Source organism: Fusarium redolens (assembly GCF_020744475.1).
Source record: "Fusarium redolens strain MPI-CAGE-AT-0023 chromosome Unknown BKA55scaffold_18, whole genome shotgun sequence".
Classification (NCBI taxonomy): domain Eukaryota; kingdom Fungi; phylum Ascomycota; class Sordariomycetes; order Hypocreales; family Nectriaceae; genus Fusarium; species Fusarium redolens.
The window spans coordinates 1,031,636-1,049,018 of NW_025763681.1; the positions used below are offsets into that span (position 1 = coordinate 1,031,636).

Genomic DNA, 17,383 nt, shown 5'->3' on the forward strand with positions numbered 1-17,383 from the left:
GGGCTCAGGTGGGTGTTGGCTTCTTAGTTGATGATACCCTGGTTGGCGATATTATTGCTGGAGAACGGATAGAACAATGGCTCTAGAGTTTTGTAGATACGATGCAGCCATATCGTGGACTGCATCAACATCGCCATCTGACTGCTTTTCATTCGACACCGAAATCAGACTAGGAGGGTCTACGACACTGAAATGCAAGCTGATGAGTCCACTGACCTCGATACAAAGAGCATTCGATGCAGCGGCAAAATAAAGCAACGCGGTCCTGGGCCAAGTCCTCCTTTTCACGGGGTTCGAGGAAACGAGCTATCGGCGCGCGGACAAACTCTCTAGACGATCGACTTTGACGCCAAGGGGTAAACTCAAGGGGCCGGGGCGAAAATATGAGGGACAATGCCAACTTCGCAGACGGTTTGCGCAGGTGCTGCATTCCCTAACTACACAGGACAAGTGGTAAAACTGAAACCAAAGAAACCAAGGCAAGACGCCATATTGAATGAGCGTATGGAGGCCATGGCCGGCGAGACCCGGAAGAAGCCAAGACACCGAATCTCGACAACAGCTCCGTGTTACCAGCTACCCTAGAGTGTATCCCCAGAATTTATCACCTCAAAATTTATCACCTCAAAATTTATCACTCTAGGATGTATCACTTCAAGATTTCTCACCTCAGAATATATCACCCTAGAATTTATCACTTCAAGATTTCTCACCTCAGAATTTATCACTCCATAAATTTCTCGCCGATGATAGGATTTAACTGTTATTTTCTCTGTAATATTAATACAGTCCTTACAGCATCTTGGCCTTCTATTACCTACATTCAGTGAACCCTAGTGACACCGCAATCTTGGCAAATTCCTGATTTACATGCGTCAAACTCTCTCTGTTTCTCCTAATATTCTTCTCTATCACGTCTCCCTGTTTGGTGCTGGAAAGAATCTCGGCCTGTAGTTTTTCTATCGTGTCCTTATATTCATCGCACTTTGCTTGCATGCTTTCCAATATTTCCTTGTGCGAGTTTATTTCTGCCGCCGATGATTGAATTGTTGACTTGGCATCCGATATGATCTTATTCAGCAATGTATTTGCAGGTTCAACCTTGCAACCCGTGATCCATTGGCTCAAGCACTCGCATGCCGCTTTATAATCGGCCTCTGACTTCTCAACCTTCCCTGTGAGCTCGTCTGCCAACTTCTGACTATTTGCAAGCTTTTGCTGAAATAAATATCGTTCTTGCGACATTTTCGCCAGTTGTTCCTTTTGCTTTTCAAGGGCTTTTATATCTTCTCTCAGGTTGACTTCCGTTTTTTCCAAGCTCTTTGCAAATTCTTGTAAGTGGCTCAGGGGGGGGAATGCAACGCCATGCTCTCCAGGGTCGTCAAGTAGGCCAAGGTTGTGGGCGTCGGAATGGCTCTGCTCAAATGACGCTCGGCGGCTTCTTGGTGGCATTCCAGGAGATACAGCTTCACTGGAGGGCTGGGCGAGTTCCGAACTTGTAGTGCTTTCAAGCTGTCCTGCAAAAAGACTGCGAAGATGATTGGCATCGACTTCCGATGGGATACTATTCCCATTCAGCAGAGCCTGCAAGACAGCCAGTGTAAAGATACCGCAATTGAAGCCATCTCTTTGTTGAGGGCATTTCTGCCAAATGTTAGTACCTAGGACAGAATAATCATTGATGAAACCGCGTCCATACTTCTTCGCGGATGCTGAGTTCACCAGTAAGCCTAATTGCCGGCTGTTCCAGTATCCATGACTTTAGGTCATTAACCGGCATCTCGGACAGAAGAGAGTTGTAATGTTTGAGCAGCCCTAGTCGTCTGTCCAGATGACAAAGCGACCAGTGGGACTTGGCATTGATGAAGAAGATCAGGCTATTTGCAGAAACCTCGTTTCTCTCGGACAATTTGGACGTCGGCGAGGGATATCCCGAATCGAAATATGCCATTCAGGAGAGGCATTCAAAAGCTCCACACAACGCAATATATCAATGTCTTTGAGCCAGTCGCTGCCCCTGAGGCGGGATATGGTTTCGCTCGCAGGAGGTGGTGTTGGAGGGGCAGGAAAGCTCTTGTCGCTGTCGACAGAAACAGCACGATTGGGTGATGTAAGCAGTTCGTCATTGTGAGCGCCGGAATTCGAGTGGTTACTGCTTGGAGGCGATTCATCCGAGTCGTCTCGGTCTGGTAGAGAGAGTGCAGGAGCATCTGTCGCTAGGTATTGTGAATCGCTTTCGATAGCATTGCTGCTGTTCCGTTGGAGTTCATAGCCGGCTGTGGCGACTCCTTTTTTGCTTTGTTTGAAAACAACAGGATAGTCGATTCTGTCGAAGGTTCTTTGCGTGAGTCTGTGTCGCCCACCTTTGAGAATTGCTTGGACCATCAAGCCGTCGTCTTTCCATAAATCTTCTAGGCTGTAACCTGCCTTGTTGCACTTTTTGATCACCGCGTTCATTCTTGAAATCATGCTGGGAGATTCTGGGTTCTCAGGTGCATACCGATCTGGCCACCATCCTGGTGGTTTTTCCTCTTGTTGTTGTTGCTGTTGTTTCATATCCGTTTGTGGCTTCTGTTTTTTATGGCGTCCACCATTACCACCGATTTTATCACCGAGAAAATCCTCGTCATTGTCCCCGTCATAAGGCTCACCCAAGACGATGTTCTGATCTCCAAGTGGGGATAATGCTCGTTTCTTCGCCGTACGGGTTTTAGAAATGGTGGCCATTTGGCATCCCTAATAATGCTGGGGCGCGCTTCCAATTCCCAAGATTGGTTATCGACTCGAGCCTGGCCATTCAAATTGGCGCCGATTGATTGGGCGTCCTCAGCAGAACTTGTAATGTCAAATCAAGGAAAATAAGAGACACGAGATCTTGACTGTGCTGTGTAATGTGGAGCCGCGGCTATCTTGCTCTTAAAGTCGGCATTTCATTGTCAGGAAGTCATCAGAGAAAAAGCCTTCTCCCATCTGAACCCCTCGGATTGTTTATCAGTGCAGCCCTCCAGCGGAAAGGAGTGGATCGATTACAGCGAATCAATAAGCTCTGGTTTGCACATTCTGTGGTTCGTGCACGCGAGACGTCCTCTAATTTCCCCAGAATTGCGACGTAATATGTACATTCTTTTCGTCCGTGCATGCTGTCGGGGCTCGGGAAGCTATGGTGGAACCCCTAGGTTGAAAAGGACGTCACGCTGAGATTGGCTAAGTGTGGATCTATCTTATCGACGTGCGCCCCACTCGGCGAGGTTTACATTAATGTCATCTTTGCAGTACGTTACTCTGCCAATTATCGTGCTACGCTATCCCTTTCTTATTTGCCCCACCCAGATTACGTTCCAACCTCCAAACATCAACACAAAAAAAATAATAATAAGAAGAAATGAGATGAGATGAGTCAACTGAGGTGGCATCGTCTTAAACCTTGTTCCCATTTGAAATACCCCGCGACTTATCATGCCAACCGCTTCCATCACTGCAGTCAGTCGCGCCTTGGGATGGAACCTTGTTTTTCTCGCCGGATCTCAAGCTGAAAAATTCGCTGGCGTCTTTAGTCTTCCTGGCAGCGATACTCTCACCTATCGTCACATTATCGACGAGTTTCGCCTTTGCTCCGACTTGGCCACTGTGTCAAGAACCGCAGACTTTTGGCACCGCGTTGCATTCTTTCAGGCGGGCATACAAGGCGGGCTTAGGCGTCCAGGTAGGAAGAAAACACACTGCTCTTGTCAACATTGACGGAGGTCTTGTTTCAGCTGCTTGGCGGCTCAGCACAACGGATAAAGACACAACACCAGCGGTAGACAGGGGGATGCGAGTCCAAAACCTGATGCACGAAAAGCAAGTTGTATTGTGTTACAGTTCTCTAGAAGCCGACTGGCATTCTTAGAGGTCCCATCGATGGCCATATTATGGCGACGAAACTCTGTCCATTTCCAAGAGATAAATAAATTTTGGCAAGAGCGTCTGGAATACTGGACGTTCGGAGAACACGAACAGAGGTCGAGGTGGGATGGTTCTGACTCCAAAGAAGGAGGTTCGCGTAACGCCGTGAATGGAGTTGTTATTAGTTACCGGCACGAACTAATGGCCTTACCACCTTACACTGAGACGAACGACCCATATACGCACTGGCAGGCTTATCCTATTGCTGGAACGCAGCGAGACTCAATGCAAAGTCCATCCTGTGACTTGAAGGGACTACAAGTTCAACTGTAGGCAACCAACCGAACATGGTCAGGACTGACCTCTTTCAGCCAACTTTTGTCCTCCATCAGTGTCGATACCTCAACCTGGGCCGACAGGGACTCTTATCATTGCCAGCCCTGCGGCGTAGCATACGAATCGCCCTTCATTGCATCTGATCACCGTCTTTACTTATCTACCGGCCCTCCATCTTCGGTCGTCTAAGAAGACGAATGTCGCACTAGACCGTGACACATTTAGCATAGAGATCCCTTCTATCGCGGAAGTAGCGTAGACATCATCGCTCTGCTAGGGCAGAGAACTTTTGCAGGCCAGCATACCAATAAAAGCAACTGTGGAACTAACAGGACTCTAACAGTTGCCAGAAGAAAGGGATTAAGAGAGTTGACCTTTCTTCGTGACAAGTGTCTTCAACGACACTGAGCTTCGTGAGCACTTGATAACGCTCCCGGGCACAGTTTCATATGTGGTATCTGCGACTTTTTTTTTTTTTTTTTCACCTCGACATTTCGGCTTCGTCAGCCTGCGACATTCTGGGCTTTGTGTCCCTCGACTTCCCGTACTTCCCGACATTGAGAGTCACCGCACCCTCACCCATACATTTGTCGGCAGCTTACCGCTGCATCGACCGACTACTATAGCTTAGGCTGCCTGAACAACTCGACTTTTTGGGCCCTCTGCTGCCCTCGATCTCGACGCACGGATCCCACATGGTTCGTTGCGCTTTTTGCAGCTCGGAAGCTCCTTGACCGATCTCTGCAGTTGCGTGCTGCCCAGAGACCCTCTTCCTCGCAGCCTCGGCTGCAGCCTGAATCACTACCAGGCAGTAACTCATTACAAGGGCTCCAGCGAATCAGCAGCTGGTTGGAAAAGAACCCTGAGTGAAAATGGTAAGTCGGTCATGGGAAAATACCAACTCCCTCGAAGTATGTTAGGGCATCCATCGTCTCATAAATAAAATTACAAATCGGTAGATCATATTTCATTTTAAGGGGTTGGTTTCGATATTGACTGTCCTTCTGATCTCCTATTCAAGACCCATCGGGAGGGGAGACTCATATATAGGTACCTAAATATAGCAACAGGAGTGGTCATAAATCCACTGAGTGCAGTGATGCGCATCATCTCGGTGTTTCCAGTATGCAAGGAAAAGGGGTCATCTGGAACGTTCTGACCTACGCATCTTAGGCCTTTGAGTTTAAAAGGCTGTTGGTGGCGGGAAAGATTTCGTTCTGATTTATCTCTTTTCCTTTCCCTTTTATTTGCACTTACACTTTACCTATACGTGAGATCCAACTCGCCTTTGTAATACCGGAATCACCGTACCACAGGCTCGGCCGCCTGTTCATTAGTACCTACAGACAATTATCGCCCGTCGGTATGCCCCTGTATCTCGACTACCTTTGGTCCCTACGGGAAAAAAAGTAAGCATACTACTGCAATACATCAGATTGGTTAAGCTCACATGAAAAGGGCATTCAATGGTGAAGTCGTCACCTTCTATGTCGGTAAACAAAAGAAAAAGTTTTTTATACATAAGAAACTCCTTATCGAAACCACAGACACACTCAGAGTGGCATTGAACGGGACTTTCACAGAAGCAGCCACTCTTGAGATGAATTGGCCCGACGATGACGAGTTAACGTTTTGCTGTTATCGGGATTTCTTATACCACGGTGATTACGATATGCCAGAGGGTCTTGACGTATGCAGGATTGCGGCTACGCATCTACCGCCTGCTTCTGTCCCTCTTGGCCCCACTTCGGATAATTCGACCTTGGGTAACGGGGACACAGACGCGCCGGGGAAGGATGAAATAACTCACGTGAACCCCGAGGAGGACCCTATCACCATTCCTAACTCACTCAAAGACCTACCTCCCTCTCCATCGATTGAGGGGAGTGCAGTAAAAGATGTGCAATCTCCTTCAGCCCAACCTATGTCTTTTCCACGTTCGCTCAATGCCTTCCTTTCACACGAGCCTCTCAACGAAAGGACCGGAGAGAAACGCAAGCGCCCTACTGAGGGAGCTGCACTCTTGGCAGTGAAAGCATTCCAAGAATTATGGCCATGCAAAAACTTTTTTGACGACATTACGTGGGTAGCTTCCGAACAAGACGATGCTGACGTCTTTAGAGACTCTGATCTTCTGATTAACGCTCGAGTCTACATTCTCGCCGATAGGAATATCTGCAAACCTTTGATCCATATATCTCTATACCATTTAAAGGTTGCCCTTCGGTGTTATGTCCTGGAGAACATCACCTCGCTCATGGAAGTTGTCCGTGTACTCTATGAATCGACACAACAGAACGACCCTGCCCGGATCCTGGTTTCCGCCTACATTGGATGCTTTTATGAACGAATCAGGCATTTAGAGCCATTTGAGGAAGTTTATCTGGAAGTGGCGGATTTTCGACATGATCTTCAAAACTGGTTAGATCTACGGCTTGCAGGTGGTGAGGAGGGCTTTGAGGTATTCAATAGGCAGCATGAACAGCGCTGCAGGCTGGCTTTGAGATGAGTTGCTTTCACGACACCGGATTCTGGTTCTTCTGTATATATACTATCACGGCCTATGATAGTATAAAGTCACTGGCCAACTACAATACTAAACGGCCACCCTTCTAGCTACTATGCTGTTTCTTTATATTACAACATTCTGGGACGCGTTACTTGTGAACCTTTACGCTGATCAATATAATAATGGGTAAGCCGAAGTGATTTTTCTATGTCGAGTAATGGACCTGGAATGGATGTCCGCAATAATCATAGTTGGAAAGTTATTGTCGCATCCCCACTGACTCAATGACGTAATTCAGTAAGCCATGCGATCACAAGGCAAACGTCGAGACAAACCCCCATTATCAGCGTGATGAACGGCGCACACATTTCCTTCCCCCAGTGACTCCAGTGATCCACTCTGACCGCTTACCGTTTATCCGGATCATTTTCTTGACTGTATTGATCTTGGAACGCTTTATACACTGGACAACTGTATTACCGACCAGATTCTTTGAGCGTCTACCTTGTCATCCGATGAGGCCGGTCAGGAGACCGTACTCACGGCGAGGTTTGTTTTATTACGAGGTTCAGTTGTTTGAAAAAGCCGCTGAGGCTTCGAGTAATAGGCATTCTTCACAGATTCAAAGATCCTGCAGCTGATATTAGTGCTCGACCTTGACAAGGTTGATAATTGCCATCAAATAGGTATCTAGATACTCACTAAAAGACCTGAGCATATGAATGGAGTGGCTTCGGGCAAGGGCCTTCAGACATGTACCAGCCTTCAAATCCGGAACACAGGACAAACTTGATGCTTAATTGCAAGATACCACCACCTCATAGACGCATGTTAAAATCTCCTGAGAATATGCAGCTAGAGGAAAGGCCTTGCGAAGGAGCGGTGACGAAGTAGTTTGTTGGTGTTTGCTCTTTGCAACCATCGCGTGATCTCTGTCCGGTGCTAAATTTAATGGAAGCTTTGCGCGGTATCCATTACGGAACTGAACCGGCGGACAATTGCGACGAGATGCGTATCGCTACTCCGATCAAGTTGGACCCCCAGTATAGGGATGAGCGTGCAAAACTCCTAGCCCCAACGCGGATCGCAGTTCTCCCATCCCGACCGAAGCCCACCTCGACTTAAGCGACTAGACAACTCGATTACGATCCCACCTCTGGCTGAACATACACATTATGCTAGGTCATTCCGCAACAGCAGCATTCCGCCCTCCTCCAACATGCATCACTGGTTATGCATGGTGCTGATCCAGGCCTCAACGGCAAGCTTGAGCTGTTGAACCTTGCTGAGGCTGAGCTCAGGGCACCTATCTGGATTGACTTGGAGGAGAACAGCTGATTCGTCAATGCCGGCTGGAGTTGCTGTCCATAAGTCTGATTACATTAGCGATAGCGCAAATGGCGATGGTGTTCGGAGAGCGTACCGTTGAGTGTTTCTCCGTATCGAGAACGGTGCAGACGTGGCAGGTGGCGCTCCCAATTGCCATGGCGGTACCTCCTTCTGGCTGCGACAGCATGCCGGTCAATGCTATAAATCTCACGCTTCCAAACAGGACTCGTTGACCGGCATTTCAATCCTTCCCCGGAAAACTGGCCAAAACCTTATATTTTCTATGCATAGCCATTCATCGTTTTTCGCTTCTTCGTTATTCCTTAACCTACCTCTCTTCGAACGTTCTGTTAACTGCCTGAAGGAATGTTCCCACTGAGGATTCTTCCAATACTCCGCGATGTGGGACAAGGCCGTGTCCGATGATTTCCAGGTGCTATTAGCCTTGGTTATCGTTGCCCATCCTGCTGCTATCCACTTAAAGCAGCCCATGGGGCGAGAGCGCAACACGGCCCCTTTCATCTGGCTCTTGGCCACGCTCATCCTCCTGTGGGTGGTCGAATGATCTATAGTACCATCCGCTTTGACAAGATAATTCATGATGACAATGCATTACTGGTAGCAACACCGCCTTTCTTTGTCCTTGTCTTGCAGCTGAATGCTATTCTCACCCTACCCTCTAAGAAGGTAGCAGGAAACGAAATGGCCTGGCAGTCGTATCCGGTATCATGGTTCCTCATGATCTTGTTAAATACACTGGCCGTAGTGAAGAACGTCCGAGAGTTTCAGTCCAAGACAACACTCAGCTACGCTCACTATCTGCCAATCCCAATAGTTCGATTTTGTCTATTGTTCGCTTTATTTGCTGCATTTACTTGCCCCGATATGGGAGGACGGATCAAGCTAGGCGATGACCTAGAGTCAGGCCTGGGCCTGGACAAGAATAATGAGTCGGGGACAACAGTTCGGGACGAAATTCGTGAAGCCGGCGGACTCTGGCCACGGGCAATGAAGAATAAATGCTTTGGAGACTTGATTTTGCCAACAGATGTGCCGTGGATGTGGGTATCTTCCACCTTTGCAGTCGCAATCTAGCCCCCGACCTTTGGCCTATCCTCCTCTTCTACCAGACCAACGAGGTGCCTACTATGATGACCGCCGTCCACCATATGAGCAAGAACCGTATGGAACGGAACCCTATTATGCCTACAGCCGTGAGCAGCCCCCCTTTCCCCAGGCCCCCGGCTGCCAGATGGCCACCCGAATTACTACCACATCCCCGCTGATGTTTATGAGAACCCTCCAGTCGGAAACGGCAGAGCGCCCCAGGAAATTCAGTCCCAGCGTACAGCCATTCGTTGCATGTGCTGTCGTGAAAGAAACGTTTGCGAGTCAAACCCAACGCATCAACATCGACGACGGCCTCTTGCCCAGCCCAATAAGCCAATACAAGGTTCTACCGGAGAGCGCAAGTTGGACATCGGCTTTGTCAAGAATACGAGTGCTGGGAAAGACTCGCGGTGCCGCTGGTCGCAGATCTTGGTACCTGGAAAGCTGAAGAGCAACCCATCCGCCGATAAGGCCTCGATGGCGTGGCTTGATCTGGGGAGGCACGCCAGGGAGGTGCTCGTTGCGCAAAATACTCGTCGCTTCGTCTTGAGCTTTACCATCTGCGGGTCCCTCATGAGGGTATGGGCATTTGACCGGCTCAGGGGCATCGCATTGGAGCTCAGTTTGACATTAAGAAAGATGGGCGTCAGTTTGTGTCCATAGTCCTTGGCTTTCTCTGGATGAACTAGGAGCAGCTAGGGTTCGACCCGACGATCATGACGGCAAACGGGGAGCGATTCATCGAGGTCAATCAGAATGGTTCGACCTAGCGAATCATCATCGACGAGATGATGCAGCGGGCGCCTTGCGTAGCTGGTCGAGCGACGACATGTTGGAAAGCCCATTCCGAAGGACGGTCCGAGATACTGCTAGTCATTAAGGATTCGTGGCAATATCCGGAACGAGACGAAGAAGGCGAACTACTACGTGAGCGACTGATAATGGTGTCGTTAACGTAGCCAAATACTATCACCACGAGACGGCACAGATTGACGGGGCAGATGATGACATCTGGAGTAATGTTCGAAGAGGGCTGGATATTACGCAAGCTGCGAACTACCGTCCAGAACGACCAATTCGGCGGAGCAACGTCGTGTCTGGCACATCGAGAGAGGGTCGCGGCAGCACCAAGGCCATCAGAAAGCGGTCATCTAGCCAAGCTGGCGCTCCTCTTCCTTCTAGCAAGCGATCTTGTTCCGTGTCTTCAACGAGGGCCTCCAGTTCATTACCAAATCGTGTACATCGGCGTGTAATTCTCCGAGACTACGGGATGCCTATCTATAAGGCGAGCTCCCGGTCGGCTCTGCTTGCTGCGTTTGAGCGGTGCATCGTGGGACATGAATCTTTGTATAAGGCAGGCTTCCTTCACAAAGACATCTTGATCAACAATCTCGTGATCAACGAGAATGATGATAATCCCTCCTGGCCTTTCTTGATTGACCTTGGCCTGGCTATCAAAGAGTCGCGAGAAGTTGTCACAGGAGTAAAGGGGAAGACAGGAACACAGGTTTTCAAGGCAATTGGGGCGCTCCTGGGTGAGCTGCATTCCTTTATGCACAGTACTGACTTAGTGATAGGGTTAATAGGTTTATGTCTTATTATTGTAGCTTATATTAAATTGCTAATTAGTAGGATCACCTGCGAGTGGATCCAGTTATCACGAAAAGCTTTAGGTCACCACCTTGAAAGGTATCGATCGGGTAGCGGATGATGAAACTTTGATGAATAAAAGCTATGCTTGCCAGGTCGAAGTTAACACGAGCTAGCACGGATTGACGTGACGCCCTTCTCGCAACCTGTGAAGAGTCATATTTGAGAACTGACCCTACCTTGAATTTCTTGAACTCCTGTTCAAATCCATGATCATTGATTAGCCCAAAACGGGAAGCGAGGCTTGTTTCTATCTTTATTACTTGAGGAGTGCATAAGGAAGTGGTACATATTGAATCATTTCTCCTGCAACACCATTTATCTTTCCCTATAATGAGTGTCTTGTTGTCTAATCCGCAATATTCTACCACTGCATTTGAGCGTTCATAGGCAATCAATCCTAAGGCTTTTCGATTGGGATCTAGAGTCAACACAAGAATTTTGGTATCGCCGCGAGTGCTCTCCTCCGTGTCTCCCTAGTGCGGTGCGGTTATTTGCATACTCCGGTCAAGCTCCAATCTTGTAGAACTTGTCAGCGAACTCTGCCTCTAGCAACTCAAACGCCCTTAGGACCTGCATTAATCCACATCCATTATCAAACTCGGACTGTATAGCAACTGCCTCTTTAGCCGCAGATGAGCCAACAATATCCGAACCGGGCATGGACTCTTCAGACTCAGATGCAGATGCTTCGCTCTCGTCATTCCAGCTATCAGGAACCTCTGCTTTGACCTTATTCTTTGCCAACGCTTGGGCAATCTTATCGGATTCTTCAGCTGGCTTCTGTACCTCAACCACCTTTGATATAGCCTCGTCATCCCCTTCGCTCATGTCACTCATGTTGTCATCGTCATCAAGATCCTGCATGTAGAAACCCCCTCTTGAATCTAAGACGCCCTTGAGGCTGGTCACGATTGTCTTAAGTACGAGAGAAAAGTCCTTGAGATGAAACCACACATCGCTCCGTTTGATGAGGTTGTCGCGCACCAGTACCTTCAAGCTCCCATGCTTGAAGAAGTCATAGAGATAGGCGTTTAGCTCAACACTAGTATCGTTTGGCCAGATTGGGAGGTAAGGGATGGCAGACTCTTCTAGAAATACTCCGTCTCTCACTGTCGAACACATCTCTTTGATCGAGTCAAACTCATCCGTGAATCCAGAAAGAGCCGCAAAGGGAGATCGGATGACCGGCGGAGGGTCGCTTGTCAGTCTGCACCCTTTCTCTGGCCCAATTGGGATTCTGGTTAGTGGAAGTGTGCGGTCTGGCAAATCCTGCAAGTGTGCATTGATGTAAGAATATACATAGTCCTTGAAGGTTAAGAGTGTTTCCCGGTTATGCCGAACAAGTAGTTGCTCTGCGGTAGCTGGGAGTCGTTTGAGGAAGATATCAGATGAAGAGCTTTCGACAACTTCTAGGAGCTTTGCAGTCTGCTGAATAGGGATTCTGTTGAACAGGTGGCTGAGCACCAACATCATCTCGCGAAGCACTCTCTCACGAGCGCAGTCAATATCCTTGCATAACTTGTGAAAGTAGCCGCCGCGGAGCAACGAGTGGAATGCAAAGACGGCGTTCTCCGTGAAGTATAAATGACCTACAAGTCCCGCGAAGTGAACAGGTACTCCGTCCATCGAGAGAAGGTTTTGGCGTCTGAGGTACTCGATCGAGAAGCGCAGGTGGTGTTTGATTGACATTTCGGCATCTGGTCCTCCTAGGTATAATCTAGCTTGTGATAGGAGGGCTTTGACCGCGTTGACGGCAAATTCATTACTGTTCGTCCCACTCAAGAGGACAAATAGGCGAAGGACAAGCGTGGTTGAGATTGGGAATTGCCCCTTAAGAGCAGGTAGCCGAGAGGACATGATCTCGTGCACTCGATCTCGGTTGATACCGTTGAAGACAACATTTCCAAGCAGATCGAATCCTCGCCTTCCAGCGCGGCCGGACGCTTGGCGATAGTTCTGAGGCGACAGAAACACAGAGTCCCCGCTGAAGACGACCGTTTTGCAGGGCATGTTGATACCAAGCGCAAGGGTTCCAGTGGCAACGACTAGTCGGAGGTAGCCCTTCCGGAAGAGCATCTCAACACTGCATTCTGTTAGGGCCGATTTCTCTCTTCTCCCCACCAAGGTCATGGATTGAATGTGAAATGGACGGATAGATTGAACTTACATCCGACGGTACTGCAGGTTCATACCGGCGTGATGAACACCCAATCCACGTCGAAGGGCATCGATCAGCCATGGCTGGACTTTCTTCGGATTCAGTCGAAGCACCAAATTTTCGAGGTCTCTCTGCTGCATCATTTTGCTATCTGCGAAGCTAAAGTGGTCTAAGGGGGCCTTGGGATCGAAACTCTCCCAAGGGCTGATCTCGACATTCCCCTCCTGGCGGGCGATCTCGAGCTTTGATAGATTCCGCTCCCCACTTTCCGAGCTTTTGGAGAATCGGATCTCTCGATCATTTCCTTTCTGCCGTTGCCACTGTTCAAAGTCCCGGAGCTTCTTCTTCCAGGTGGTGTCACTTCCCTTGAAGGTCGCTTCAGCGTCTATCAGCTTAGATAAGATGCTTCTGACGGCCATTTCACACTGAGAGCGGTCGTAGTTGAAAACAAGGGCTGGTAAGGCGTTCTGTTCGTGAAGCTCACATGCCAGAGTGAACAGCCTATCAATATGGTCAACAGGATCTGAGTGTGTGCAATGCTGGATCTTGGCGGCACTGTCAGCTTGCACTGAAGGGTCAATGCTCTGTTGCAAAACGGAGAAGGGAGACTTTGGTTGCTCCATGGCCTCTTTTAATTTCTTCTTTAGATGTTTCTCCCACTCGACAATATGAGTCTTTTCGATGACCTCTGGCAGGACTTTGAGAGGGTCAAGTTCAATTTGATTCCGGAGAAGGTCTTTTGGGAACGTTTTCTGCATGTTATTCCAGAGAATGAGGCAGTCTCTGGCCTCCAAATTGACATCATCTACCGCGGCAATGTTTCTGTTAACAGGTCGGTCAGTACCTGCTCTCAGTCTTGACATTGAGAATTAAACTCGCCTGTCTTTCAGTGCTACTACAGGGTGCACAAACTTGAAGGTTGGACTGGCGCTGTCACCCTCATCCAGTCCTGGCACAGGGAGTATGGGGACTTTTGCAAGTCCCTTAAAGATAAAGGTATGAGGAGGCTCGTAGATGAATTTGCGAAGATCAGAGTAGCGCACCTCATGCACAATCATCTTCATTTTAAATCCCTTTTGTGCCTGTGATTTGGCAAGCCAGTCCTTAAGCTCGTCCGGATTTCCAACCGTCGCCGAGAGGGCAATGATAGGACACGGCGCAAGCAACAGCAGCTGTTCCCAGATGACACCATCCTCGGCTTGTCCGATACAATGAACCTCATCGAATATGATTCTCTTGACACGCCGTGACCATGCGGTTGCGCTGCTGGCGTTTGTCGGGGCTAAGAGCATGATCTGTAACATGTGAGGCACCGTAACCAATATTTGGCACCGAGTAGGGTTATTGATGCGGTAATCGCGTGTGTGAATTCCCCAAACGGATTTGCCCTCCTGCATCCTGAACCTTTTGGAGAATCGGGCCTCGATCTCCGCAGCGATCTGGTTCACGAGGGCTTTTGTGGGAGCGACGTACACCAGGACTCCATCGTCGCTCTCCTCAAGTACCCTCTTCATGGCGTAGAAGGAGATGAAGGTCTTTCCTGCAGACGTTGGCGCCACAACCAACAAGCTTTCCTCGGCATCAATCGAGTCGAGAATGTCCCGCTGCCAGGCATCTGGCTCAAAGGGTACTCGTGCATCAGGCCGAGAGTCAAATCGCCTATCCATATAAGGCCCCCCGTGTTGAAGCTGAAGAAGCCGATGATCCTGGATAAGTTTCGGTGCATCTTTCATCATCGTCCGAGGTATGATGGTGAAAGGTAGCTTTCGTTGTGGCTCCTGGACAGTGATCCTCAGCTGGCTTATTGAAAGGGTTTTCATGATCCCCTGAGCGGCACTTGCAACATCTGGTGTACACTTGTCCGATCTCGAAATGTCCCTCAGCCAGTTCCATACCATAGAAATAAGGTATAACCCTAAGTATGTTAGTAGTTTCTTTTTATTTGTCCCCCCGCCCAAATAAAAAAACTATTTTAACGACTGAGTTTGGAACTGACCTCTGCGGGAATCTTCATCGACCTGTTTACTCGTCTGGTCCCAGATCCTCCCAAGTGTGTGGCAGAGGTATAATAGAAGTTCTGGCCTGACAGAAACATGACTTCCTGGGGATCTATCAGACAGAAAGTTCAGAGCCTTGAGATATCGGTTAACTGGATTCTCAGTCTTTTCAAACTCGGCGCATTTCATGACCCAGAGATGCAAGGTATCGTTTTGCCTTGCTAGTGCTTTCTTCTCATTCAATGCACAAGCAGCCAGGAGGGCCTTCTTTTTGCCACCTCTGACAGGTTGATTGCCTGCCTTTGCCTGCCTTCCGCTGCTAGTGTTTGCTTTCAATGCCGCGTGAGCCGACCTTTGTTTGGCAAGGTCGCCCACGACAATAGTTTCTCGGCTGAAAACTTTTCCAATGGAGTTGCTGAGACTCGCCGCGTACAAAATGACATCTGCCATTTGCCTTTGATGTCTCTTGCGCCTGTAATTTTCCAGCCAGACGGGGACTTTGTCATGTGTCGTCCTTGCACCGGTGTTGACTGGTTTGTAGGCATGCCAGTGGCGAAGATCTTGGAAAACAACTTCTGCAACAGGATCGACATCTTCTGGCACCTCTTTGACCCACACATCCTCAAGAATCTCCTTTAGTACGGGATTGTTGAACGACAAAACAGTGGGAACCGTATGAGGTGGTACAGGAGGTAGATAAGTCTCCGACGGTTTGAGGGCTGTGAAAAGGCTTCGACCATTCATGCTCCTCTGCCCAAAAACCATTGCAGAAAGAGCTTTCCCTCGGTCAATAATGGGCATAGGAAACTCGGATCCAACTCGTATTGCGTGGAGAACGTAAAAGAATACATGGCCATCGAAGAGATCGAATAAATCCCACTCGGCTTGCCCTCTCACAGCATATCCATTCTCTGCAAAATCTTGGGACGCAGTACAAAAAAGTTGCACAAAACCAGTGTCGTAACTACTAACAACGTGTTTCAAAAATATCTCTGGGTGGCTGTTTCGGTTTTGAAGAGGGCAGGCTCTGAGAGTAGCCATGTGAAGAAGCAGCGCCTCTACAAGCTCGAGGTCAGCGCCAGATACCTCGTCCTCCTTTGAGGATCGTCCAAGGTAACCGCGACAGAAGATGGCAGCGAACTTTTCTCTTGCTGAAAAATTCGATATTTCAATTGAGGGTCCTAGCGCCTCATCAAGTACTGCCTGTGAATACATTACCGATTGTTTCGTCTCACATGCGGGAGCGTCGATAAGTAGATCTGGCAGCACACCCTTCGACCCACTCAGGAGAGGCACGAAAATCTGGCCGCATTAGCATACGCACAACCTTCAGATTCAAGTCAATGGGGCTCACCTTTGAGCTCCTCCATGAAATCGAGTTGATGATGGCAACATTCCTCCCGCTGTTTACGACTTTCCATATAAGATGTCGAAGGCGAACAGTCTGTTCCAGGCCGACTCCCCTTCCATCATCGCAGAGTATGAAATGTATTGCATTGTTAGCAAGATACGTTCTGCACTCCTGACTTTCGAAGGAATCGAATTCCAGGATCTTAAAATCAACAATCGATCTGGTTAGGTGCTGGATGAGAATCCGGCGGGCAAGCTTGAACTTGTAAGGATGTTTCGAGCCGGCGCTATCCTGAGATGCGCAGACATTTTCGAAGTCACGAAAGAATACTATATCAAAGTTACAGCCCCCATTTTTTAGATTGACGAGAAACTTCTCCACGGCTTGGATGGCGTGCAACAATTGGAATCCTCCTACAATGATCTATCAGACACTATTTCAGCAACTCTAGCAAAATGGAAGCACCTACTGTCAAAATCGACTCTGGCCTCGACGAGGCAATACCGCATCAAAGCCTCTCCGTGGATTAGGAATAGCTCTCGGCCTGCAAAGTCTCCCACAATATCAACTGTGAGTGGTTGTAAGTCTGTGTACCAGTCCAGGAGCGCCTCCTCGGATGACTTCTTGCTTGACGAAGCCATGAGGATATCTTCGGCTGTTGTAACTTAGTATTTATTTCTCCAAAAATGGTAGGTGTACGAGAAGTGGCGGTTTCTAAAGTGGTAGGGGAAGAGCGGGGAGAAACAACCTGGGGAGGAGGGGATAGCATTCATCCCAGGAGGCCCACCACAGGGAGTCAACACATACCAAGGCACGAATCATGCACCTTGCATAATCACTAAGGCCCTCTACCCATTGTTGTGCAGACGGGCGGTCCTGTAGCGCAAAGATACAACCGGACTGGTTTACATCAAATCACGTTATGATTCATCGAAATACGATTGTTGGTTGTGCGGCCGCACTGGGCATGAATGAAAAGGGAAGCGGCTGCATATTTTCAACCCCCATGGATAAAAACAGGCTACGGCTACTCGGAACACTGCAATGGTCCCTGA

The 17,383-nt window shown here is 48.7% G+C and overlaps 6 protein-coding genes across 6 annotated transcripts; 4 read left to right on the plus strand and 2 right to left on the minus strand.

The window, feature by feature from the left end:
* Positions 1-679: 679 nt before the first annotated feature.
* On the minus strand, positions 680-2,727 carry BKA55DRAFT_544477 (uncharacterized protein; the record flags this gene model as incomplete). The annotated part of the gene is made up of 4 exons (XM_046190714.1): positions 680-684; positions 822-1,644; positions 1,700-1,815; positions 1,908-2,727. 4 exons carry the CDS (start codon positions 2,725-2,727, stop codon positions 680-682), a joined length of 1,764 nt encoding a protein of 587 aa, XP_046044364.1.
* A 580-nt stretch (positions 2,728-3,307) lies between these two features.
* On the plus strand, positions 3,308-3,819 carry BKA55DRAFT_145888 (uncharacterized protein). Its single transcript, XM_046184916.1, has one exon. It carries the CDS (start codon positions 3,457-3,459, stop codon positions 3,736-3,738), a length of 282 nt encoding a protein of 93 aa, XP_046044365.1. The 5' UTR covers positions 3,308-3,456; the 3' UTR covers positions 3,739-3,819.
* Positions 3,820-4,400, plus strand: BKA55DRAFT_145889 (uncharacterized protein). The gene has a single exon (XM_046184917.1). It carries the CDS (start codon positions 3,901-3,903, stop codon positions 4,216-4,218), a length of 318 nt encoding a protein of 105 aa, XP_046044366.1. The 5' UTR covers positions 3,820-3,900; the 3' UTR covers positions 4,219-4,400.
* A 1,186-nt stretch (positions 4,401-5,586) lies between these two features.
* On the plus strand, positions 5,587-8,068 carry BKA55DRAFT_695551 (uncharacterized protein; the record flags this gene model as incomplete). The annotated part of the gene is made up of 3 exons (XM_046200162.1): positions 5,587-5,630; positions 5,680-6,682; positions 7,913-8,068. The coding sequence occupies 3 exons, from the start codon at positions 5,587-5,589 to the stop codon at positions 8,066-8,068; spliced, it is 1,203 nt and encodes a 400-aa protein (XP_046044367.1).
* A 391-nt stretch (positions 8,069-8,459) lies between these two features.
* BKA55DRAFT_544480 (uncharacterized protein) lies at positions 8,460-10,880 on the plus strand (the record flags this gene model as incomplete). Its single annotated transcript, XM_046190715.1, has 6 exons — positions 8,460-8,608; positions 9,108-9,241; positions 9,297-9,814; positions 9,940-10,096; positions 10,129-10,704; positions 10,777-10,880. The coding sequence occupies 6 exons, from the start codon at positions 8,460-8,462 to the stop codon at positions 10,878-10,880; spliced, it is 1,638 nt and encodes a 545-aa protein (XP_046044368.1).
* A 223-nt stretch (positions 10,881-11,103) lies between these two features.
* Positions 11,104-17,302, minus strand: BKA55DRAFT_145919 (uncharacterized protein). The gene is made up of 6 exons (XM_046184918.1): positions 16,798-17,302; positions 16,332-16,741; positions 14,977-16,279; positions 13,860-14,895; positions 12,990-13,802; positions 11,104-12,905 (listed from the first exon to the last, which is right to left on the minus strand). Exons 1-6 carry the CDS (start codon positions 16,967-16,969, stop codon positions 11,327-11,329), a joined length of 5,313 nt encoding a protein of 1,770 aa, XP_046044369.1. The 5' UTR covers positions 16,970-17,302; the 3' UTR covers positions 11,104-11,326.
* Between the last annotated feature and the right edge of the window lie 81 nt (positions 17,303-17,383).